The following is a 27,675-nucleotide window of genomic DNA, read 5'->3' as shown; positions in this document are numbered from 1 at the left end:
GACCTTTAGCCTGGACAGTTTATTTCTAATACCCTCTTCTGTGAACACAATGTGGGTCAGTGCTGTGTCGAACCGTCTGTCCTCAAACGCAGGAAGGTTAGTTGCATCCTCTCTTGTGAACACTGAGGAAAAGAAGCTGTTCAATGCCTCAGCTTTATCCTGGTCAGAATCTGCGTAACTACCATCTTCAAGCCTCAGGTCTGATACTCCTACTCGCGTTTTCAATTTCGACTTTGCATAGCGGTAAAACGCCTTTGGGTTTGACTTGACCTCGCGTGCAACCAGCCTTTGGAACTCCTTTTCAGCCCTCCTACACTCTATCTTTGCTTGGTTTCTGGCTCTTGCATACATCCTCCTGTCTTGCTCATCGTTTGACCCAACCCACGTCTTGAATTTCTGGGTTTTCTTCTTAATTTTGTCGACCGCCGCATGGTTCATGTGTAGGGATCCCCTCGTATTCCTAGAAGCACTGGGTTTGGTCTTGGGTATATATTTATCGATCAAATGGGTCATAATTTTATTATTATTTAATTGTATTTTTCCCCCCAGGCCTTGATGTGGGTCATTAAAAATGACCTGTGCCCGGGTGGGCTTATGCTTGTAAAAAAAACAAAACAAGGAATAAATAAGTTAAGACAAGTGAATTAAAAAAAAAAAATTATGAGAGTTCAGTAAAAATTCACCTCAGACAACCACTCATCTCAACTGTGTCTATACAAAATGGGAAGTGGTTGTAGTACTGCTCCCTGTAACATGGCATAAACAATAGACCTAAAAATTGGACTAATATGGTAATGCATCTTTACTCTTAGAGAGAGCCATCCTTGATGTCACACTATTTCAGATCAATGAGTATGGTATACAGTACAGTAATATTTTCAATAGCCGGAATTTAAATATGCTTGGAATTTTTCCGGAAAATTCCCTAAATTCCGAGGTTAAAAATCAGAAGCATTTTCTGGAGGGAAAAAAAAAAATCCAGGTCTGGGAGCAAATATGGATTATGAAATAATGCTCAATTACCGGAAAATATGAGAAAATGGCGAGAAAATCACTCCAAACCTTTCTGCTCAGGGCCTGGGGACAACGGTTCTCGGCATTATGAAAGATTATGCCATGTTTAGCCACATCATCACGTGGTTGGTGGGAAGACCAACCTTTTGGGTAATGCTGGATTTTTCTGCTCTGGGTCTATATATAATTACTGTGCAAATATAAATAGTCATTTGTGCTACAACATGATAGTTGTGTTCTTGTGAAATCTCGTGCTGTAGAAATTCGCACAATAAAAATAACAGGGCTTATGGAGAAAATAGGGTTAGGTGCATATTACTTTGGCCGTGATCTCACAGATTTGCTAGCACTCAAGCTTGTTCCAGTAATAGTGTTATAGCCTTTCTTTTACGTTCACCACCGGCAATTCGATCACCAGAACGCTTCTTGGAAATTTTCTTCTTATCTTGTCTTTCCATATTCATGGCTAACACAACAAAATTGGAGAAAACAGCAAAAATCACGGACACTTCACAAAGAAATCAACAGAAACCGCACGATTCAACTGATCATGTGATGTAAACAGAGAGCGCTGGTATAAACCGTTATTAGTCCTCACTACGAAACATTCTTTTTACTTATTATTTTCATACAGTATTTATGGGTAACAGCTAAATTTGCAAAAAAGAACGAAATTTACAGAGTACCTCTCAAAAAACACTTCACAAGCAAAACACACGAATCAATTAAACATGTGATGTCGAACGTGAACTGTAAGCATTGCATAACCTCGCGCCACGCTACACTTAAAACATTGTGGATGGAATCGTGTTGTAGCCAACATTCGTATGCATAAGTTCGCGTTTTACAAACAGCGTTCCCCTATTCATCAATCGAGTTACAACCAATTCGCGTTGACAAAACATGCATTGTAGCAAAAATGACTATTTCTTTAAATGTATAATACATACAATACTAAAAAAATAAAATACGTAATACAGTAATAAATCAATGTAATTCCGAGCTGAGATAATGAGGCGAAGGGTGAGGTGACGAGGCAGTAGGTGAGGTGACAAGGCACTAGGTGAGGTGACAAGGCACTAGGTGAGGTGACAAAGTCAGGTGGTGAGGTAACATGCTAAGACACTCATGCCCGTATTATTAAACAACATCTTCCCTTGAAGAGGTTCGTCGTGTTTCAACCCGAGTTTTAAACTAAATGAGTCCTGAGGGACACCGCAGTACAGTACTTAACAGGGTGGTGTGCCGGTAAAATTAACTAATTCCAATAAAATTAATTTATAATATTGGAATTAGTTAATCTTACCACCACACCACCCCATTAAGTACTGTACTGCTGTGTCCCTCAGGACTCGTTTAGTTTAAGACTCGGGTTGAAACACGACGAACCTCTTCAAGGGAAGATGTTGTTTAATAATACGGGTGATACACAGCACACATATTAACAGTACTGCTAAACCATTGTCTTATAACATTTTACTTTATAATTTCTATTTTAAAATTAATTGATACATGATGGCTTGATTTGGCTACTGTTGCACTTAGACAACTGATCACTGAATAAACCAGGGCGTATGGAGACACATTATACACTAGTGATGTCACGAAGCTTTGAAACTGTAACCACAACTGCTGAGCAACTGCATAAATTATCATCAACCTGTACTCAAATGTACTAAGTTAATTACTAAATTTTTTATATCTAGTGCAAACTATGGAATGTTTATACTCAAATTAATCGCTATCTTACAAGAATTCCAACAATGCAAGTTATATTCTGCTAATTCAAGTCAGTGCCATTTTATAAGTGAAGAACTTAAACTCCTGCCTTTTATAATTCTCGAGTCCCTGACAACTATGTGCTAATCTCCCCTCCTGGCTGTCAACACCCCCTCCCAGCCAGCATGGGAGGCAGATGGTGGCGGGTGATAAGGATCTTATATGAAGGTTGTTTTAGGCTTAAAGTTTTTCTTTTATGAAATGTCATAGACTTGACTTGGCAGAATATAACTTGCATTGCTGGAATCCTTGCAAGATATCGATTAATGTGAGTATAAACATCTCATACTTTGCATTAGACATAAAAATTTTAGTCCTTTTTTTTCCCTTTCTTTTATCCTCTTCACTAAATGATCGGCTCGTTAGCCGCTTGGGCGATCGGTCACATCTCTGTTACGTACTGTTGGCAAGTACTGGGCATGCACCAGTTCCTGAATGTACCTGAACCTGCTCCAGTGTTGGTCAATTCTGGTCTTGAAAAAGCTCACACTCAGTGCCGTCACAACACTCTCTGGCAGATTGTTCCAAGAGTTCACAACTCTCACACCGAAAAAGTTACCCCTCACAGTTTTCTGGACTTGCGGCTTCTTCCACCTTGATGATTAAATCTTAACGTAGCAAAACAACAATCCACATTAGCTCCGGACCTCCCTTGAGCTGTGACCCCTTGTGGGGCAAGCGTCCGCCACCTCCAGGTAAGGACACTCGACTGAGTAGTGCTCTTTGAGATGTTTATACAACTCAATTAGGTCGCCCCTTGCCCATCTGTAGTATAAGCTAGGCAAGTTCAGGCGCTCTAATCTCTCAGGGTAGCTGAGGTGATGGAGTGAAGGCACCAGCCTGGTGGCCCTCCTTTGGAGATTTTCAATCAACTGACAGTCCCTAGCATATGTCGGGGACCAGATGGGGTGACAGTACTCCAGATGGGGAAGCACTTCACTCTTGAAGATCGTTACAAGGGACGGACCGTCTAGATATCTGAACGACTTTCTTATAAGACCCAATAATTTATTTGCCTGATTTACCTTCTTCTCGCAATGGCCCGAGAACTTCAGCTCATTTTCAACGTACACACCTAGGTCCTTCTCGCATTCAGTCTCAGTTAATGTAGTTCTTCATCCCGTTGGGTCATATGATACGCCTCCTTAGTGTTGGTATGTCCCAGGTGCATCCTCTTACACTTCGTGACATTGAATCTTAGCAGCCATTGCTTCGACCATTCTTGAAGCTCACAGATATCCTTCTGCAGCTCTTCACAGTTCGCTTGGTTCTTAATTTCCCTAAATAACTTGGCGTCATCGGCAAACATTTGTATGGAGGGGTGTACAGCGTCAGGAATGTCATTTGTGAAGCAAACAAACAACAGCGGGCCCATTACACTGCCCTGTGGTACCCCGCTTATGACGGGTACACATGATGATTTCATGTCATTAATCTCCACACACTGCTTGCGGTCACTGAGAAAGTCTCCTATCCACACAGGACACTTCCTCGAATCCCATACCCTTTCAGTTTAATTTTCAGCCTTTCATGGGGTATGCTGTCAAAAGCCTTGGCAAGATCTAGGTATATATTGTCGATATCACCACCCTGTTCCAGAATTTGGGTCCAAACATCCAGTACCTTGAGTAAGTGTGATTTTATGCCCTGGCAAAAAATCCGTGTTGGCAATCCTTTACAAGGTTGTTTCGTAGTAGATGTTCCATCATGGCATCTCTTATTATGCTCTCTAGTACTTTATACACAATGCTGGTCAGGCTCACTGATCTGTAATTATTCATGGAGTGACGATCGCCCTTCTTGAAGATAGGACTCGAATAAACCATTTTCCAATCACTGGGGACCTTTTGCTCATCCAGGCATTTACAGAACAGGATCTCCAGGGGCTCGGCAAGCTCGTTGCACAACTCTCTTAGCACTCTGGGATGCATTATGTCAGGGCCGGGACTCTTATGAACCTTTAGCTTTGACAGTTTATTTCTAATAACCTCTTCTGTGAACACAATACAGGTCAGTGCTGTGTTGAACCGTCTGTCCTCAAACACAGGAAGATTGTTCACATCCTCTCTTGTGAACACCGAGGAAAAGAAACTGTTCAATGCCTCTGCCTTGTCCTGGTCAGAATCTGTAAATACCATCTTCAAGTAGTGGTAAAAAGCCTTTTGGTTTGACTCTTCCTCACTAGCACTCTGCCTCTGGAACTCCTTTTCAGTCCTTCTACACTCTGATTTTGCTTGGTTTCTGGCTCTGGCATACATCCTCCTGTCATGCTACTTATTATTGTTATTTTTAAATTACAGTACTACTGTATATTAGATGTTTTAAACACTGTTTATGCATCATATTCAGGTACTGTTTCACACAGATTTAGTATAAAACAATGGATGATGCAGATGATGTTTGTGTAAAACATCTGATATATAATGAAATTTTCTTCCTATATTTGTTAGCGATAAACATGTAAAATGACGTGTATCAGTACTACACATATAACGGGGACCTCTGTACTGTAAACATTTTTATGAAAAATATTAAAAATAATAAATTATCCTAAAAAAACAATTACAAAGTCTGTGTAGGGATGTACAAAATTTACCTTTGACCATGTAAGGTTACATTGTTTTCCCCAAATACTGCACAACTATTGACAACAACTTACGGTATTTATATGAATAAAAAGATAAAAGATAAAGAACCGTCATTTTGTTGGTAACAGTTGGAAGCTCTCAGTGGCGGTCGAGCTTCATCTCAAGACTGTCACCAACAAATAATAACTGATAACTGAATCACGTTTGGTATAAAATTATTTTTGACCAAATTTAATCTTTATGATTAAATGTAACATTGGTGGATTGTAACTACTGGTGACAGTTGAGGACTAAGATGACATGAATAGCACAAGATCAATTAAAAAATATTCCTACGATGGAGCCAGATAACAGGATGCATCAAAATTTACAGATTTAACCATGTTCCATAATGGCAAGATATGGATTTGTGGATGAGAAAATAAAAAAAATTAAGTATTATATGTAAGAAAAAAATTGGGAAGGTTAAGTGACCAAGATCACAAAGAGAGGATCAAGGATTGGGTCTGTGAAATTCTTTTTTAGTAACTACTGAGGAATATGAGGGAGACTCATGGAGAGAGAGCCATTATGGTCCAACTGGAAACTGACTACTGCACCAGTAACTCATCCATATTGAAACTAAAAGCAGATTATTATGAGTCAACCTCCAACACAGACTACAAACAAAGGCCACATACCGGTAATTATTGACGACTGACCCACGGCTGACTTTTCATACAAAACGATTTTAAAAACACAGCAATTTCACTGTTTGCTTTTTTTATAGTGGACACTGTTGTAGTCTGTGCAAATATGTTAAAAAGTGGTTATTTCTATATTAAACTTAACCTAACCTTAGTGGGTATGAAAAACAGACCTCACCAACCTAACCAAACAAACCTACCTAACCTTACCAGACCCCCAGTATATTAAACAGAAAGAAATTACTATAATATGGTGTAATTTTATGTTTTTTTTGTGGATGTGAGAGCAGCCGCCTGCATCAGAGTTGATCCACCCCAGGCGGCAGAGTGTTTTGAAATACGTCATATCCAACACTTTGCACACAAACCCAGTTCAATTTCACAGTATTGCTGTGAAAAGTACTTTCTTAGAAAGATGTTTATAAATAAAAGTACAATACTGGGTTTAATCTTGGCATTTTCAAGCCAAATTCCTTTATAAGCACTAGAACTGTAGCACAGGACTGCCAACAACCTTCACATGCCTTGCTGAAAATGAAACTGGCATGGGAATGAGAGGTGAGTGCAGCAAAGAGTGCGGCCACATTACCACTGGGAAGACAAAGTAGTGTGCACTTAGGTGCCTAATTATCTACAAAACAATGCATTTGCACAAGAAATCATTATCATATCAGAACTCACTGATGAAAATAAAGTAAGAAAATAAACAGTAAAACAAATACAGGTTGTACCTCTCTAGTCTGGCATTCTGTGGTCCGGAAACTCTCGTGGTCCGGAACAATTCTAGTTTGTCCAATAGATAGATAGGCAGCTCTTTTTTGTTTTTTTTGTTTTACTTATCTGAATTATTATTATTATTACAGGAGTATTAAATTTTTGCCCCTCAGGCCCCAATGTGGGTCAGTGACCTATGCCCGGGTGGGCTAATCCCCATAAAAAAAAACAACAACAAAGCCACGGAAAATTAAGGTTTGTTTACATCCGGCAGTTCGGCTGCTCTCTCTCTCTCTCTCTCTCTCTCTGCTTGTCTATACAGAGTACAACATTTAACCCTTCAATATATATGAGCAGTAAACAAGTGTTGCTTTCATATTCTTATGTAGAGTAATGATGATATGTTTTCACATGTGCGCACTTACATAAGCGCAGTCTCACTTTTTTTTACCATTAATGGTTAGCTACTTATATTGTTCCATTTATTAACATTAAATAAAGTTACAGGTACTTCAAACAACCATATTAATTTTTTTACATTAATTTTACTACAGCTACAATCAGGGTCTTATTTTCTTCAGTTTTATATGTAGAACCAATCAGTCACTGGTTTTGTAATCTTTAACATAAACAATGCCGGCAGCCGTCTCGTCTCATCGTGTGTTTTCATATTCCATGTATTATTAATAGATTGTATTGTTTATTTTGCGCACACAAACATTAATTCAATAAAAACAAATTCAGAAACATTAATTAAAATATATATGAACAGTAAATAAGTGTTGCTTTCATATTCTTATGTGAAGTAATGACGATATGTTTTCACGTGTGCGCACTTACATACGCGATCTCTCTTTTTTCTTTACCATTATCGTTAGCTACTTCTATTGTTCCATTTTTAACATTAAATAACATTACTTAAAACAACCATATTAATTTTACTACATCTACAACCAAGGTCTTATTTTCTTCAGTTTTATATGTAGAACCAGTCAGTCACTGGTTTTGTAATCAACGAAAACAATGCTGTGTCATTTCCTCGTGTGTTTTAATATTCTACGTATTAATAATGAATTGTATTGCTCATTTTGCACACATAAACATTAATTCAATAAAAAAGACATTCAGTAATAAACAATAATGAATCTTTTATACATAAGAGAAATAACGCTGTTTACACGATTATGCACATCGTCTGCACATTGGCGGGCCGTTCAAACCCGTCGAAATTCAAGTTTCAGCAGTCAAAATTTTTATTTATTTTTTTTGTGTGTGTTCCAATAAAATACGTTGAATTGAAAACTCGCGAAATTTGAGAAGCTACTATACGACATTTAACCCTTCAATATGTCTTCAAAGAGACCATGATGCAGAGAAAGTGGTGCTAGTGCTTCCAAGCATAAGCAGAAGTCACTATCTATCCAGGAAAAGGGTGAATTTCCATGGTCCGGCAATTTCCATGGTCCGGCACCGGTCAGGTCCCGAGGTTGCCGGACTAGAGAGGTACAACCTGTAACTCGTCCGTGGGCCAGTCGTCAATAATAACCCACATACCAGCTGGTAGGGTAAAATACCTAAAAATCTGAAACTCGTGTAAACCAAGTTAAGCAGATCATCATAAAGTTAGCTGGCTCTGTCTCTCTCTCCACAAAATATTTTTCATCATGGACTAATTATCTTAAAATGTATGAAAATCTAATTCACAGACACTTATATCATAGCATACCCCACTGTAAGTGTTTAAAATACAGTAATAGTGAAACCATATATAGTGTACAGTACTACTGTACCCAGTACTGTAGTCTAAATAACTTGCAAAATAAGTCACCAAACACCAGCTGCCAACTGCCCAGCCAAGGTGACTGAGGTAAAACAACAAGGTGTTCTTTCACAGTGTTAGCATAAGGTAGGAAGGTGTAGACAATTTACGTGTCAAGTACTCGGTACCTCCTTTTGTCACCATCCTCTAAAACTATATTGTACTACACTGTATCACTGTCCTCAAGTACTATAGTGTATCCCCTTCCTCATGTACTACACTGTAACACTTTTCTCAAGTGCTACCCTGTGGTACACTGTGATAGTTATTACATGATTTATATGAGTTTATTCTTCAGTAAACATGGCTGCAAATTAAAAGTGTACAGTAATTATTTACTCTTTCCATGTGGAGTACCTTCATGGGTGGCAGACGAGTGTTGAGCTGTGCTATCTGGATCATCGACCTCCTCGGGGCCTTCTTCTACACCTTCATCAGGTGTCACCACACAAGTCTGCATAAAAACAACATGCAGTCATTAACACCTTCATATCTTAACTAATTTGATATCAGGCTTACAGGAGTAGAAAAAAAAGGACAGTTGTAGTTGGACCTGACTTCTGAAACATTACATCTGCTAAAGTCAATACTGTACAGTACATACACTCTTAATTGTGCTCAGAAGTTGATTTCCTGCAGAGAACTAAGGTTTGCTGTTATATTATGGTATATGTGAATAGCTGACACTACCATTGAAACATCTAATACTGTATAATGCACAGATTTCTGACATTTGTGATCATTTAATACTGTATGCAAATAAATGACATTCATTTTTATTTACTGTCTTGTGTTCACTTAAAGATGTTTTTATTCAGTGTTAATGTTATCTTAAAATAATTTACAGCACTACAGGACAGTATTCTTATTTACTCTGCAGTTATCATCACAATAGTTTTTAACTGTTAGTGCTATTTTAAGGAAAACAACAATGAAAATGTTAAAGAAAGATAAAACCAAGAATTGTGAGGAAAGTTTAAGGGAAGGCCAAGAACACAGTCAGCCAAATCCATTTAAATAAGAAATAATGCAAAACATTTTAATAAGAAAACCAACAACAAAGATAAGAACAGGATTGTTGTTGTTGTACAGACTGTTATATATATGACATGCATCCTGCACACTCCATCATCTTCACACAGAACAGCCACCAATAATTTCTGGATGGTAGTGATGCACAGTGTATGCATAAAACACAAAGTCAACACAGTACAGTATATGAACAAGTAAGTAGGCTTTATGCAAATCTCTATATGTAGCAATGCACCACACACCTTCAGTACACAACCTATCAAGCATTATCCTCTGATGCAAAATACCTAATTTGTTAAGTCACTGTTATTTTACACACAAAACAAAAATTAATTATAAGTTGAAACATTCTTATATTTATTCCATTACTTTATGCCTTCATTTCTTACCCAGGATATCCTTCTCCAATGTTTACTTGTATTCGTCCCATAATTTAAAATACCAAAGAACATTATTCTGACCTTTTTCATCAGAAAGCTTAAATTTGTCCAGCATTTTACCTCACAGCATGTCTACCCACTTATATAATTTAAAATGTTCAGTTTAATCTAGATTTTGTATGTTGCAAAAAGTGTCATGAATTATAATTCAACTTTTACAACAATTATCTTTTAGTTACTTATGAAAATTCTACTCCAGTGCCTTCAGAGAGCATACATTATATAGTTCAGTGGCAAGTTATTTTGTGTAGGAGAACAATGCTGGAACAATCCTTCATATATGTGTTAATGTAAATAAATCCTGATCTGCAAGATTTATATGCAATGTAAAAGAACTATAGCCAGTAAGTAAGTACTAAGTAACTTTCCTGAGTGTATTACAGTTTGGTATTTCATGAAGAAGTGTGATATTCAGTATCTTACCTTGTTTATAGTATTTGATACAAAAATTACTGATATACCCTCACACTGGACTACTTAAACAGGCAGTGCTGGAAGTGTTAACATGAGACTGTGATACTTACAGGACTGGCTACTTCAGCTGTGTCACTTTCTTTGCTCTCTTGCCTCAGATTCTCTTTAGCATATATCTTATTGTTGTCACTTTCGTCAGTCGTCAAATTTTCTTTGTTCTGTGTGTGTGACGTGTCGGCATGGCTATTGTTTTCGGTATTTGTGACATTCTCACCGTCTATGTCCACACTGGTGATATCTGATTGTTCTAAGTCGTCCATGGTAGGGTCCTCATCTTCCTCCTGCACTGTGCCGGGGTTATCCACAGACCCAATACTCAATGTGTCTGGCTCAAATACCTGTGGCAGCAGACACGAGTTACCATTAGCCATGGATAATGGCTAGTAACTTTTGTCTTCCGGAATAAGAAAACATGTAACAGGGAAATTACATCTGTCCATATCAACAGCAAGTTGACAGTCAATCTTTATAACATCTATGAATAACAGGGATGCAACATGTTGGGCATTTGTGACATGGAAAAAGGGCAATTTTACAATCATGCCAGTTTGTCAGGCATCATATGTGTATGTGTGAGTCAAGGAATATTGCTGTTTGTTTATGTTTTATTGGCAGATACAGTATATGACATGCTGAGTGACAGTGGACAGTCTCTGACATAGGGTCATGGAAAACTAGTCACACATTGAGGTCAATACCAAGAAAGTATGAACATTAATAACATACAAACTGGGGCACAATGAAAGGAGTAAAGTGACATGGGCAGGAGAGTAGCTTAGTTAGGAAAAATATCTATTTACATATTCAAAAAATTGACACAACATATTAAAGGCCATACCTCATTGCTGAGAGATCTCTCTCTCCCAACCAGTGGTATTTCTCCATTTTGTGACTCAGAAGACAGCTTGGCCATATTCAATGCCATTATCTCTTTGTCACGCTGCCGAACAATGGCCTCCACAGCCAACCATTCTGACATTGTAGTTTCATATGTCTGACGAATCTGTAACACATAAATAGAGCATTAATTAGAAATTTCTTCTATAATGTGCAAAATTGTTTATCTGAACAAAATTCATAAAATACAGAGCATATTTAAGCATCCTTTATAAAGAAGAAACTGTAAAGGAGTTGGTAACACTGCTAGGGGAAAAATTACACTTTGCCCATTAAAATGATTCTCTCAACTATTTGGATTCATTTAAATAAAACAAACTTATAGAGCTAAAACTATAGTTAATGCACATAGATTACTTCAACCAGATTAACATCAACCTGTACTCTGCGAAGATGCTGTAGTGTTCCCCAGATAATGTTTCTCCACATTGTTTTTCATGTTGACAGTAAAGGCTTTTATCATTGTACTTTTCTTGACAAGTAAATTCTATTTGTGAGGGAAATGGTACACTGCTTTATGGTGACTTATTATCTTGTATTATTTGTAAGTGTTTAGCTTGTTTAGCTTCTTTCAAACAACCCTTGTGGATGCCTGATGGCATGTCAGTTGGGGCGGTGCTCAGCTTCACAATAGAGTACAATATTGTTATTCTAAGTTTATTTGATGATGGGCTCCATCAGATTCCCAAAAAGTGAAGCATATCATTTGTCTCACTACAAATGACCACTGTAAGGGTGCTTAAATTTAGTCTGGAGTGTAAGAAGTCTTGCAGATAACATTGGATCATTTTTACTCACTTTCTTTGGAAATTATAATGTGTTGTGAAACCTTATTGTTGCTCACAATTAACATGATTCACTTTTCACAGTCAACAGATCCTCATGAAACTATATTATCTTAGCTTTTCTTTGCACAATTAATGGTTTTCCCTGCCACGAATGTCTGAAGTATGGATCAGTTGTTACTGTCTTGTTTGAATTTCCGAGAGGATTTGTTTAGGTGGGTTTCATACTTTGCCATCTGTTTGGTCAGTTTTTGATCTTCCCTCTTTGTCTCTTCCTGGTTTTCTGGTTTGTTATGAACATTTTTTAAATTAGGTCTGTGACATCTTGTTGGTAAGTTTTTCCTTGTTTATTCTTAGTGTCTACCACTGACAGATCAATCGTGTATTTCTGATCTTGAAATCACTTTTCAGGACACCATGTGATTAGCCCAGCAGGAGGAGTTCTTCAAAGGTATCTTGTGATGAGAGCTTGTTGGAGTTGATTTACCTTTGTGTTGTAGAGGCCTTTATAATGGTCTGTTAATTTAGTTAGCCATGGAAAGATGCTGTTCTGAGTCTCAGGTGTTTTGTCATAGTCAGTGATAAGTTCACTGAGGCGGGCTAGCTCAGTAACCACCACACTCAGCTGCAGCGTGGTAGGTCCCTGTGGCACTTGTGCTGCTTCTTCCTGTTGTTTAGGTTATTCTTCTTCTAAAATTTCATTAATTATTTCATTATAGTAACCAGGCTGAATCTTAGCAAATCCTGGATCTCTAAATGACCGTGCTGCGTCAGCTGCTGCTTGAAGTGTACTGGTCACTGTCTGCCTCCCTTCTCCTGCTTTAGTCTCCGGGAACAAAAGCTTCCAACCATCAAGAATTGTAAGAACATTAATTACGGTAGATTCTATGCCACTACAATCCTGTCCATTGCCTGTTTAATATTATAATTCTTCCAATACTGAGTCACCATAACGATGTCATGAGTGAGGGGTGGTGTGGTTGAGGTGCTAGTGTGAGGTGGCGTAGCAAGTGGTGGTAGGGTGGCTGAGGTGCTGACATGAGCAGGTGGTGCTGGTGGAAGTGGTGTCTTGCTACCACTGTCCTCGTCGCTCAGCTCCTCCTCTTTCTGCTGTAGTTCTTCCTGGGAGTCAGTTTTTTATCTTAAATCATCATATACGCACTTGTAGTATAGCTGCTTCACATTAGCAGTGTTCTGGTGCATTATCCATTAAAAGAATAATTTTGAAGTCGAGATTCATTTATTGGCAGTAATGATGTGTGTCAGGAACAAAATGGTTATCAAACCAATCAGATGATATTGTAGTGGTTGCCCAGGTCTTCTTGTTACTGGTCCAGTAATGTACACATTTAAGTGTTGCATGTTGGCATGCTTGTACGCTCTAGGCCTAGCCGCGCGAGCCACCACCAGGCGCTTCATTTTGCAGTCACTTTTATCCTTTTACTTTTATCCTCTTCACCACTGATCGGCTTGTTAGCTGCTTGGGTGATCGGTCACGTCTCTGATTACTTTTAATTTTCTTTTCTCCTCTTCACCAAAAGATCTCTCTGTTCTGCTAAAATCTGATCATCTCAGAGGTATTGCTTCCTTTTCTTTTTTATTATGACAAGACAGGTTCTACCTTGGAGTGTACATTGGAAGGAATCTTACAAGTCACTCATCTCCTTCCTTCAGCCATCAAATGGGGTTTCATAATCTAATCCTAAATTTATGTTAAAGATAATAAATAGTCCATTCTAAGTACTGTATAGTATTCCGAGGTCATAAGTTCATACAGCAGACAGCCTTCTCAAGGTAAAGAGTAAACTTACACGACGGTCCTGTTCCTCCCTCTCCTCAAGTGAGCTCCCGAAGTTGTAGTGACCCAACAAGTATGGCCACACCTGCAGAGTGACATGATTGTTAGTTTGGGTCCCATAATGACATACAACATTCTCTCTACTAGGCATCTGAATTTTTTTTACTTCTTTCTTATACAAAAACCTTTTGAATGATTTTAAGCTTGCTCAGAAGGTTACCGTGCACATTGACTGATTAGTTTCATAACAGTTTTACAGCAGCTTATTCTCTCCAGAAAAAAAATCTAATCACCTCTTTCCTAATTTGTGGGGCAATACCACCAAGGTAGACTCGGGCCAACAGTTCCTCCTGTTGGGTGAGGCAGCCATTAGTATGAAGAGCAACCCAAGCTTCTTCAGTCACACCTTCCTCCCATGCTGTGAATAATGACATTAATTAATTTATGCTGTGTGTGTGTGTTGTTTTGCCTATAATCACTGATCATCATTCTCTTAATTTCAACTGACTAGTCAAATTAATTTCAGTGTCTCTTCTTACCTGGTGTATGAGGTGGTGTGGAGGCAGAGGGCAGAACAAGGCCAGCCAGGTGAGTACGAACAGTTCTTAAGTGTCGACAGTGTGCCAGCCAGCCATAGAAAGCCCGTGAGATAATTTGGTGTTTCATTGTGGCACAGAGAAGCTCAAGTGAGTCGCTGAAAATTTAAAACAATCCTGCATTAATACAATATAGGAAACACAAGGTAAAACACTTAAACACAAACAGACACACACACACACACACACACACTGTACAGTACTGTTATTCTTATTCGAGAAATGTAAATTAAAAAAATATTTAAAGAAATATCCATTACTGTCCAATGATTATATGAAACCAATGACTAATACCATTGTTTTTCTATTTGTTAATTCAGAAGAAACAGTAGTGCTTATGAACTCCTATATACTGTACAGTGGGCTCTCAGAGTACGTGAGGCTTACGTTCCTGGGATCTCCGCCTAAGTGTGAATTCGCGTATATTCGGGCTCCTCCATGTATAAAGCTAGAAGTTGCATTCTGGACTATATCACAAAAACTTGTTTTTAGATAAAAACGGCTGTTTTATACTAAGATAACCCTACCCAAGGGCAAAAGGCAACTGTGTGAACTCTCACAAACTATGTACTGTACCCTACATAGGTACAGCTTAAATGATCACCAAAACCACCACCACAAGCGCTGCCACTCACTGCCACAAATTTTCCTCTTAGGGGCCATGACTGCAAAAAAATTCACCAGTAAAGAAAAAAATTATGAGCACGAATGCCTGGGAGATGTTCACAGAACCAGTACGAGAGAGAGGAGGATGCCTTGGTGAGATGCTGGAAGAGGCTGATGAACTAGCTAGCATAATTACTATTATTATGGTCATAATTTATTTAGGCAGCACCTTCTGGAGATAAGCCCAGCCAGTACAGTACAGTCAGTGTAAATGTACTGTACAGTTGGGATGCCAAGGGTGGATCCAGGGGGGGGTTCTTGGGGTCCAGATCCCCTTCCTTTTCATCAGAAAATTCCAAAACTTTTTCTTTAATGCAGTATTGTACTCAGACATTTTAGTATAGTAAAAAGTATTTACTATTGACCTCAGAATATCTCCTAATATCAAGTGCATAAAGCTTTAAAATGTGCCCCCCCCCCCCTGGATCTGCCCTTGGCATCCCAACTGTACAGTACATTTACACTGACTGTATTGATGAGCAAGCCAGGTTGACATTTAATGCATTTTAACTGAAGTAATACTGTACCAGTAACCTTATTACAGTACAATACAGGAGGGCCCCGACTTACAAATGCCAGCCGAAACGAACAAGGTCCCATATGGTCAATTATTTAAAAAATCCAATATAAGTATAACCGGTTCGTAGCAGTTACATACGAGAACTAGTTTGTGCAGCGTAGAGGGGAGGTGGAGCGGTGCATGGGGAATGATGGACCGCACCAGTCACGTGCCTTGAGGGAGAGGGAGCATCAATACGCTTTATCCTCACTGCCTTAACAAACTTGATCAAGTGCCCTCATCATGGCTCCCAAACACAAACCTGATGTAAGCGATAGTAGTGCACCCAAGAACAGGAAAACATTTACAATGGAAGTGAAACTTGATGTAATTAAATGTTCTGATAAAGGCCAAACACCCTCAGCGACCAGTAAGGTGTTGGGCTTCAGTTGGTCAACAGTTGCAACAATTTTGAAAGACAAAGAGAAAATTCTTGAACATGTTAAAGGATCTACACCAATGCAGTCAAGTGTGATAACAAAACAAAGAAGTGGATTGTTAATTGAAATGGAAAGATTGTTAGTGATATGGGGTGGAAGATAAAAATCAACGATGTTTGCCTCTAAGTCTAGCCTTGATCCAGGAATGAGAAACTTGCACACTGACTTGAAGGCTATATGTGGTGGTGAAAGTGATGAGGAAGATTTTGTTGCTAGAAGGGGCTGGCTTAACTGGTTCAAGGTAAGGGCAAATGGTGTCTGGAAAAAACTCTGCTGAAGAATTAAGCCATGAGGACCTGATTAAACTGGAGAAGCAAATTTTGTCAATGGAAGATGAAACTCCAGAACCAAAGTGATTCATTACAATAGAAATGGTAGAAGGTTTCAGGCTTATTGAAGAAGGATTGTTTAAATCTGAACAGCAAGATGCCAGCACAGCAAGATTCACCAAGGTTCATAAGAGGTATTACTGAAGCTCTACGATGCTGCAGAAAGATTTATGATGAAAAGAAGAAAGTTTCAGTTCAACCATCCCAATAAAGCCTCTGTCACTCCTACAAATGCTCATCTCTACAAGCAAGCCAGCTCCAGGTTTCAATGTAATTGTTATAGTTAAATTTTTACTTTTCTTTACTGTATTTTGTCATTAAATTTCTTCTTTTCTCTTAAATTAAATAATTAGAGATGTATAAAAGGACTTAGGCTATGATATAGTGCACATAGGGTTTGTGTTCTGACTTATGTACATTTCAGACTTCAGAATGTCCTCAGGAACGGAGCTTGTTCATAACCCGGGGACCCCCTGTACAGTAGTTACAAAAGTTAACACAAAAAAAAAATCAGCAACTTCCAAACCTGTTCTTTTCATTCGTGCCCATTCTTGTCCCTCCTTCACTGGGATGTTCTGCTGGTGGACATGGAACATCCAAACTTGGATTTGGAGTAGGAGGTGGTGGCATGACCTCACTCATGGAGTCCCCAAGGCTGAGTGATTTGGAAGAGGAGGTTGAGGACGAATGTGATGAAAGTTTAGGGACGCGGGGAAGCCAGCCAGAACCACCACGTAACAAGGGAGACATCAGCTCCACGTGGGCTGGTGTCATGATAACACATGAAGGAATGACCACCAAAATCCCAAGTCCAGATGTTTGGGTAAAAAGAAAATATAAAGAGAAAATTATAATAGATGTATTAATTAATCTCATCATATTTTTCTGGCATCAAAATACATCATTCATATTATAGTACATTCTATTCAAATCCACGGGTTGTGTTCCCCTGGAGTTGTCCTGTAGTCCTATATTAATCTGCTAATGATGTCTTTCCATAACAATCAATCCTTTCATACAGCAACAGTATGTAATCTTCTTTCCATCACTTCAAATTCTATACAACAATGTCATTCAACTTTCAGAATTTCTTCTTTATGTCTTCAGCAACATTAACTACAAATTCATCTTATTCATATAACTACATCTCTTCAGCTGAGCAAACCTACTGTATATGTTATGACAACTATTACTAACTTCCACACAGGCATCAAAACATTTCCTTCATACTGCTTTAGTTTTACCATACAGACGTCACCCTCAGGATTAGGATAAGTGAAGTGACTTACATAGACGGTCGGGTTTGTGGGCTGTGATGATCCTAAATACATAATCTGTGGCCTCCTCTTCCTCATTCTCAATGCCACCATGGTGTTGTCTGTTGGCTAATGCTCGAGCCTTTCTCCTCAGCTTTGGGAACACTTTACCTATAAGAGAAACACAAACTAGTAGGCAAAGAATTTCTCCAGGGTGGGACATCTTTATTTTACTTTACATTACTGTATAGTCTGGTCTTCATACTTCCTATATAAAATTTTCTGTGGTTCTCATTTAAGAGCTTAACTCAGTCACTTGATGCATAAAAACAACAAGTTAAATTGTGATTACATTAAAATTTAAAAATATTAACAAATAAATATTAATATGCAGTATACCTTTCCCTCGCTGGGACCAGAGAGGTGGATCAAGGTGGCCATGAGGAAGAAGACCATTTTCAAGGCAGGAGAGGAAGGCAAGGAGGTGGCCACCTCGTGGAAAGTGGATAGGTGGGTACTGAGTTCCATCCTGCCCAACCAAAACAATTGTTCCCCCAGAGTCAGCTGTAAACAATACAAGTTACACTATGTATTAATTTCTTCTTTAGACCAAATGAGAGAGCCTCAATGAGTTGTATAACCATACAGTATTCAAATACTCTACAATAAAATCAGTCTTTCTAAAAACTAATACTGTATGTAAAACACATAAGTTCTCATAAATTTACGTACCTTGCTGATGGCAGTGGACGTAAACGATTTCCTCCACCCGCACATTAAGTGCATATTCCCAATAGATGCTGCAGGTGAGCCAGTAAAGAAGGTGAACAAAATATCAACTCACAAATTATAATTAGTGTTAACTGTACATGATAATACAGTATCTATAATCATAGTTCTATGGGTGCCTTTGTAATGTTTAAAACTGGTATATGAAGAAAATTGCCTTAAAACATAAATCACAAGTAAAATATTGGTTGATTAATGGTATTACAGGTACTGTACTACATTCTGGGAATTCTTTAAAGTTCCATATTGAGGGATAGAAGCCACCCAGGCAAAAGTTTTCAACAAAATTTGATATTTCTCCAGTTATAATATATATATATATATATATATATATATATATATATATATATATATATATATATATATATATATATATATATATATATATATATATATATATATATATATATATATATATATATATATATATATATATATATATATATATATATATATATGTATATATATATATATACTGTATATGTATATATATATGGCAATTAAAGCAATTAAACAATAGCAAGATAACATTATTTGTAACACAGTACTTAATATTGTTTATTATTTCAATAAACCCCATATCCAACCTGATCCCAAAACCTTCATCCAATCCAATTAATTATAGTTAATCAATTATGAGCTTTAAGTAAAGAAAGAAGCATTTCCAGGAAGTATATATGAGCATAAATAGTTACCAAAGATGAGTGTGTGATACAGTACTGTATATTGTATCAGGTTAACCTCTGAATATAGGTTTGATGAGCCAAAATAGGGATGACCTGAAGATTAGGCATTCCAGCTTATTTTCCTTGATAATTAACACCTTAACACTACCTGGGGAGGTTAGGTTAGGTATGTGTGAGGGCGTTTAATCCTCAGGGGAGATAAGCTTGGGTTTCTAATCTCCACGTGATCCCTAAATATTTCAACAACATTTGGTAAATACTTGAGAATCACCACTACTGTGTGCGTACAACCCATCAATAACACACCTTGGAGCGCACTTACCGAGAGAATCACTTTGTAATATTATAACCAATATCCTGAGCAGAGAAACAATTTATACATACAACCATTAATACCCAAAAATATGAGAATAAAACCCATGCAAAAGAGAGAGATAGAGAGACTATATTATGGTAACCCCCAAAAAGAGTAACGATCAACAGTCATCAAAATATTTCCAACCCCAAAATAATTTGTTTACTATTAAGACATCATTTCCACCACCACATCCCCATTAGCCTCATGTCATAAACAAGGAAAAAACCCAGCACCATCACCCAGCACCATCACCTTTACAGCATCAGTAACAAAACAGAAGTCCCCACACCACAAGAACTCACGATAGTGGGATCTCAGAGTAGCGGCGCAAGAATGATGGTCTTCTAGGTCTGGCGTGTAGCTCTGATAGACAGGGGAGACTGTGGCGCCGACCTGGGCACCTTCAAAATTACCACCAGGCCAAACATTATCTCATATGCGTTATTGTAGTGCCAAGTGAGACTACTGTATAACTGAACTATCGTTCTTCAAGTGATCCTCATAAGACAACCTAGAGACAGGTCTTACAGTTCCTGACACAGTGCAGTACATAGACTTAACAGTGCATTATGTCCCGGCTTGGAGAAATTAGAACATAGTTTTACTGAAGTACAGTACTTTATGATAAATTTGTAAAATAACTGATATAAATAATGTATATTTACAGTACTGTAAATAAACAACAAAAGCACCAATTTTGTAATAATTATATAAGGAATTCGTATATATAAATTCATATGTAAAAATTTTCCTCATATCTATTTACACAGAAGCATGAACAGTAGACTCCTAATTGATGGCATGTTTAGTTCAATTATCATGGGTGTCTATGGTTCAACATCACCATGGCACTCCACCCAGTTTTAATGGTCTAAACTGAATTATTGTTCATTCCCAAATGTGATTCTTTGCCCAATCAAATATGAAGCCATGGGAAGAAATCGATGTTCATATAAGATGGAGTAGCATTAGTCATTATATGTCTTGTTATTAGATCTACAGTATGTGTATAATAATGGCCCCCAAATGACCTGTGCAGCCTTCAGGTGATGGTGCTGCAAGGAAGGAACTGATTCAAAGTTTTAATTCTGAAACTAATTTAGACATCTGCCCGGCCACCCACACTAACCATCATGTTCCTCTACAGTCCATCATTATTTCCAAAGTATTTAAAAAATTGTGATCTGTATGATCATGATAATTCTAAGGTTCATTGGCAAGCTGTGGTGTAATGGTCAGCATGCTTGCCTCGCAGGTGAGCGGACCCGGGTTTGATCCCCGGACAGGGTGAAACTATGGGCAAGTTTCTTTACGCCAATTGCCTCTGTCTAACCAGCAGTAATTGGGGACCTGGATGTTAATTGATTTGTGGATCGTATTGCGGGGTAATGGTTAGCCAGTGCAGTTGGCGAGCTGTCCGGTCTTCTCGGACTATTCCTTGACACTGGGTCATGCAGCTCATTATCTTAGTGTGGTTGTTGTGTTGGTGACAGCTTCTACACCTTAAACACTGAGTCAAGCAGCTCGTTAACTCAGGTTGTGGTTGTTGTCTTGGCAACAGCTTCTACACCTTAAACAAATTCATACCTAGGTGGCCCTAGGGCCGGCCATCCTCGTTACACGAAGGGCAACCATTATTATTATTAAGGTTCATTTATTAATGGAATGTCTCTCTCTAACTGGCCAGCTTGAAAAGTAATCTATTTTTTCTCATTAGTTACACTGACCAATTATTTGTGGGTTGGATTAACTCAGGAATGTAACCACACACACAATCAGGAGTCTACTGTATACACATACCAATTCTTCAGCCTACATGCAGATGTGTTCTGCATAAATATGCCCTTGTGGACAAAGATGTGGTATATTTCAGTAATAACAAAGTGCAGTGTGAAGAACATCATTCAGGTGCAGCAAGCCTATGGTAGAGTGAGAGAGCCACATAAGGTTTTCAGTTTCAGGTATTAATAAAACAGTTATGACATTTTATGCTTTACCTTAAACTCTTAAAAAAGGGAACACAATACATGCAGCACTCTCACTCTGTAGCTGTGAGGAGGGATGTGACCATCAAGGTGGGTCAAGCTAGCAGGGTTTATTTATTACAGTACAGTATTGTGTAAAGTATTTAGAGTTGGTCTCTGTCATGACACACTATCTCACTCACCATACCCAAGATTGTTTTTTCTCTCTCTCTTGTGTGTGTGTGTGTGTGTGTGTGTGTGTGTGTGTGTGTGTGATACTGTATACAGTACAGTTGGGTCTTCATTTACGCGGTCAATTGAACCCGTGGAGGTCCGCGTAAAACGAGAAACGCGTAAATGAAATAACAGAACATATGGGATTAATTTAAAGAGACCGGGCCAACCTCCAAACTCCACTTTTTCCGACACAATACCTACGTTGTAGTAAAAATAACATCTTAATTTTATGATGGTATGCACACATAATTAATAATTAAGAGAAATATCAATAATATTAAGTTTTTTAACACTTACGTTAATAGAAGAGCTGGGTCGGCACACGTGGATGGGGGCTGGTTCCGAGGCAGAGGGCAGATTAGTTGCCCTCCGGTGAATCACTTTCACTACTCGCAGAGGTTTGCAGGGCCTACCCGGACAAACCCCTCAAAGTCCATATCCTCATTGTCAATATCACTATCACTGACTTGGGCTGGCTGTGGTTGTGGTGGGTTGCGGGCGAGGAAGTCCTCAATATTACGTTGACGACTAGCATTGATGTTGTCGAGATAGATCTGGATATACGGCTCCATAAATTTCGTCAGATGGTTATTAGACGCTTCATACCGATGCTTGTCTGAGTCGTTGGCAAGGATGAGCTTAAGTTTCTCCCCCAACTTGATGATTTTCTTCACATCATCATGGCTTGGTCCAGGTAATTCAATGTTTTTCTCTGGTGGTGCGGGTCCCGCAGCAGCCATTGTGAGTTGTGAGGGGAATAGTGGGCACAAGAGAGAACTGTATACGCGGACTGAGAACAATGAGACTGGCCCGGCTAGGTCAGTGACTTCTTCCCTCCCGTGGCAGGGCACGTCATATTACATTAAACCAATCACAGCTAGCGGGGGAGGGAGGTAAGGATGCGTGAACCAATCACAGTCCGATACGTCATATGACGTCACCAATAACGCAACAGTGCACCCCTCCCCGAGCCGCTTCTCCCCGCTTGTGGTCAGGCATGGCAGGATGGCGGGAGATTTGAATCCAAAATGGCGCGAGGCTGGACCGCCAGCTGCTCTATGCGTAAATGACCAAATTTACCGCGTAAATCAAGCATTTCACTTCTGGCAAGGCACCGCGTAAATAACAAAACACGTAAAAAAAAACCGCGTAAATCCAGACTCAACTGTATATCTACATGTATAAGGTGCATTAAAACAGCCTAACAGCTAACTATGAATGAAAATCACTCTTAATTTAAATACAAAAATACTGTACTGCTTATTTAACAACAATCTCACAGTGAAGCATGATACTAACCTAACCTAACCTATACAAGATGTAGACATGTTTTATTTAGTTAACATTGGAATGTCTGGTTGAATTATATTAATATCATCATCTTTAATTTTTTTTACTATTAATGGACTAAGAAAGTGACCTGTGGAGAAAGTTTCAAGGCTTCAGCCAGACATTACTTCCTTTTTTCAATTCTCTGGTTTTCTGTTGGCCTGAAACTTGTATTTGCTCTAATTCTCTCTTATACCAAAAAATGATTACTTTTATCCTTTTCACCATTGATCGGCTCGTTAGCCGCTTGGGCGATCGGTCACGTCTCTGTCACTTTTCTTTTTCTTTTATCCTCTTCACCAAATGAGCGGCTCGTTAGCTGCTTGGGCGATCGGTCACGTCTCTGTTACGCATTGTTGGCAAGTACTGGGAATGCACCGGCTCCTGAATGTACCTGAACCTGCTCCAGTGTTCGTCAAGTCTGATCTTGAAAGAGCTCACACTCGGTGCCGTCACAACACTTTCTGGTAGATTGTTCCAAGAGTTCACAACTCTCACTCCGAAAAAGTTTGACCTCACAGTTTTCTGGACTTGCGGCTTCTTCAATCTTGAGCTGTGACCCCTTGTGGGGCGAGCGTCCGCCAGCTCCAAGTAATGACACTCGACTGAGTAGTGCCCCTTGACATGCTTATACACCTCAACTAGGTCACCCCTTGCCTGTCTGTAGTATAAGCTAGGCAAGTTCAGGCGCTCCAATCTCTCAGGGTAGTTGAGGTGCCGAAGTGCAGGCACCAGTCTGGTGGCCCTCCTTTGAACATTTTCAACCAACTGACAGTAACCAGCATATCTTGGGACCAGACAGGGTGATAGTACTCCAGATGGGGAAGCACTTCACTCTTGAAGATCGTTCAAAGGTACGGACCATCTAGATATCTGAACGGCCATCTTATAAGACCCAATAATTTATTTGCCTGATTTGCCTCTTTTCGCAATGGCCCGAGAACTTCAGCTCATTGTCAACATACACACCTAGGTCCTTCTCACATTCAGTCTCAAATAGTGCAGTTTCTTCATCCCGCTGGGACATATGATACGCCTCCTCCTTACCGTTGGTACGCCTCAGGTGCATCCTCTTACACTTTGTGACATTGAATCTCAGCAGCCATTTCTTTGACCATTCTTGGAGCTCAGAGATCCTTATGCAGCTCTTCACAGTCCGCTTGGTTCTTGATTTCCCGAAATAACTTGGCGTCATCGGCAAACATTTGTATGGAGGAGTGTACAACGTCAGACATGTCATTTATGAAACAAACAAACAACAAGCCTCTTCACATTGTTATTTCACTCACCTCACTCTTCAGTCTTTTATTCACAAACACAGTCTAACAGCCATGTCTATTTACCAACTGTACTTCATTCTCATCATATGGGGTGGAACACACATCCCAATAAGGAAGGTCTCAGCAATGTAACCTGAAGGCTTGATAGTTTCTTCAAAGGTCACAAATTAGGCAATTTTGTGGTTTACTCTCAATTCTACTCCCAAAGATGTTAACTATATATCATCAAGGGAGGAATACTATAATCAATAAATTATCATCACACTGTACAGCACAGTACAAGTTGCAGTACCAACAGTGAACAATTGGTGCAGATCACTTCCGGAATGAGAGATTTCTGGGAAACGAGACGACTCTCTCAAAGCAAAACAAAATCCTTCATCTCCGGAATTTTCTGGGTAACAGAAAAATGTTCTCGGAAGTTCCAGAAATTGCCCATTACATCATCTCTCAAACCCGGATAAATTTCCCCCATTCCTGGAATTTTCCGGGTAATGTGAAATTTTTTCTCAGAATTTCCAGAAAATGTGCCTGATTTTCATCTCTCAAACTCAGAAAAATACTCCCATCCCTGGAATTTTCCAGAATTTTCCGGATATCGGGAAAATTTTCTTGAAATTTTCTGGAAAATGTGGCTCTCGGAAAATCGTTCCCAATGCCGTAATTTTCCGGAAAATTCTGGCTTTGAGAACGATTTTCCACGAAAATTTTAATTCGGCTATCGGAGAGTTCCGGGTTTGAGAGATTTTGGCCAAGGGAGATATTACTATATTTACTTTATGCTCTTCATCACTGATTGGTCTGTTAGTCGTTGATTGTATAAGTTTGGGCTACAGTACAGTACTCACATATTCTGAGGCAAATTGAGGAACCATTCCATGTAAACTGTTTATCTATTTACAGTACTGCATTGAAAATAATCTTTAAAAACAAAAACAAAAACTTCCTAAACAGTTTTGGGGAAATTTGCTCAATACATAAAAAGGACACCTGACTGTGAGGGTAAATTAGTCACATCTGAGAACCCTGACATGAGTGTGTTGCCTCTCACATGTTAAAACTCTCAACTACAATTAAATGAACTAAGTGTAGTATTTGAAGTCAAGATAGATATCATGATACAGTGATGGTTAATAGTGAATCATATTTAACTGATATTTTTACTAGTGATAATTTTTTTTAAACATATCAGGGCTTTCCTGTCACATGAGCTCTTGTACTGGGAATTATAGCATTCACCTGCCACCCTTGTTGTGTTAATGAATGTGTCAACTAATACTTCTGACTTGCAGTATTTAAGTATTTAAGATGTCTTGTTACCCAAAAATTTCTCTTTCCTGGAAGTGCTCAGCACCATTTGTTTCAGCTAATGGGTATATCACTGTACAGTGTACAGTAGTGTGTAAGTATATGTAATATATATTTAGTTTCAACAAATCTTATACTGTATATGCATATATATATATATATATATATATATATATATATATATATATATATATATATATATATATATATATATATATATATATATATATATATATATACAGTGGCCCCTCGGTTAACGAACTCAATCCGTTCCAGAAGGTCGTTCGTTAACCGAAACGTTCGTTAACCGAAACCATTGTTTCAATGGGTTTTTGGGTAATTGGTTCCAGCTCACCTATATATATATATATATATATATATATATATATATATATATATATATATATAGATTTTATTATCCATCATTTTCATTGTGGATCTACATGTATATATATATATATATATATATATATATATATATATATATATATATATATATATATATATATATATATATATATATATATATATATATATATATATATATATATATATATATATATATATATATATATATATACGACCAATTCGATTAATGACCTGGTTGTTGGGACGGAACCTCGTTGTAAGTCGAGGAGAGACATACAGTGGTCCCTCGGTTAACGAACGGTTCGGTTAAAGAATTACCTTCCATAAGGATCTTCAATTCGGTTAACAAACAAAAATTCGATTAACGAAATCCTTACGAAAATCACGTTTTGTTGTGAGCATCATCTGATCAGCTGATGGACTAGTCTGCCAATTCAGTAATCTGTTCTATGTTTACATTCGTTTCCAATGGAGTAAATATCAATAAAGTTGTGCTATTTAATATTTTTGCATGCTTTATATTAAAATTATTAGTCATTTTAACATTTATTTAACATATTGATAATACTGTATATGCAGTACAGGGAACTAGTATGTTGGGCGCCCATCAGATGCGTGAGTCGGTCACAAGGCGTCAGTTGGGCTTTGAAAACAGTGGAGAGAGCATCTATTTTGTTGGTGTCTTGAATATTTTTGCATTTTTCATTGAAATTATTGGTCATTCTGAACTTTAGTTAACATATTGATAATATATAGCGCAGTGCGGTGTTGATTTAAAGAAAATAATCTTGAATTACACCTAGTGAACTTAAAATTTTATTGGTGAAATTACAGCATCAAGCATGGGCCCCTGAAAGGTGATTTCTCCCCCATCCCCACTTCCTTCTCTTCACCCTTCTCCTCCACCCCCACTTCTAATTCCCATCATCATCATCAACCAGGAACCTTCTACATACACACCTCAAAGTAAGTGTACTTTACTGCATTTATTTTTTACTTTGTATGTACTTTTCGGTGGGCTGGAACCAATTACCCAATATCCCATTGAAACAATGGATTCAGTTAACAAAATTTTCGGTTAACGAACGACCTTCTGGAACGAATTGTGTTCGTTAACAGAGGGACCACTGTCCAGGTATATATATTGTACGTGAATCTATTTTTCATTCTGCAGAAGTATCTATAAAGGATTGGCTCATGCATAATATTTTCATATCAACCTTTTGTTAAAACATCTGTGCAATGTTTTATCTATAACACTGATGAAGGTCATCTATGTAATGTACAATTATTTTCATTTACTAAACTTCTCTCCCGACTTAATAATTATACAGGCTGTACAGTACGAAATTTTCACATTAAAATATTTCAAGAAATCAAATGAAACTCAAAGTGGAAGTCTATGACTGTTAGGCTAATGTTAAAATATTCAACATGTGAAGCCAACTACAGGATGACTACCTCTAAGAAAACAGACTCAAGG

At 38.2% G+C, this 27,675-nt stretch overlaps 1 protein-coding gene across 1 annotated transcript in view; it reads right to left on the bottom strand.

Annotated features, from left to right (window-relative positions):
• Positions 1-27,675, bottom strand: part of LOC121862657 (small G protein signaling modulator 2-like) — a 106,292-nt gene that overhangs the window by 29,061 nt on the left and 49,556 nt on the right. Inside the window, exons 11-20 of the mRNA XM_042360977.1 lie at positions 18,605-18,672; positions 18,272-18,436; positions 17,906-18,043; positions 17,143-17,380; positions 14,566-14,720; positions 14,320-14,444; positions 14,040-14,111; positions 11,385-11,549; positions 10,597-10,884; positions 8,958-9,054 (exon numbers count right to left, since the gene is read on the bottom strand). Of these exons, the coding sequence (XP_042216911.1) occupies positions 8,958-9,054; positions 10,597-10,884; positions 11,385-11,549; positions 14,040-14,111; positions 14,320-14,444; positions 14,566-14,720; positions 17,143-17,380; positions 17,906-18,043; positions 18,272-18,436; positions 18,605-18,672 (1,511 nt within the window). The remainder of the gene's footprint in view (positions 1-8,957; positions 9,055-10,596; positions 10,885-11,384; positions 11,550-14,039; positions 14,112-14,319; positions 14,445-14,565; positions 14,721-17,142; positions 17,381-17,905; positions 18,044-18,271; positions 18,437-18,604; positions 18,673-27,675) is intronic.

Source organism: Homarus americanus, unplaced genomic scaffold (genome assembly GCF_018991925.1).
Source record: "Homarus americanus isolate GMGI-L3 unplaced genomic scaffold, GMGI_Hamer_2.0 scaffold31037, whole genome shotgun sequence".
Classification (NCBI taxonomy): Eukaryota; Metazoa; Arthropoda; class Malacostraca; order Decapoda; family Nephropidae; genus Homarus; species Homarus americanus.
This window is presented reverse-complemented; position numbering and strand designations above follow the sequence as displayed.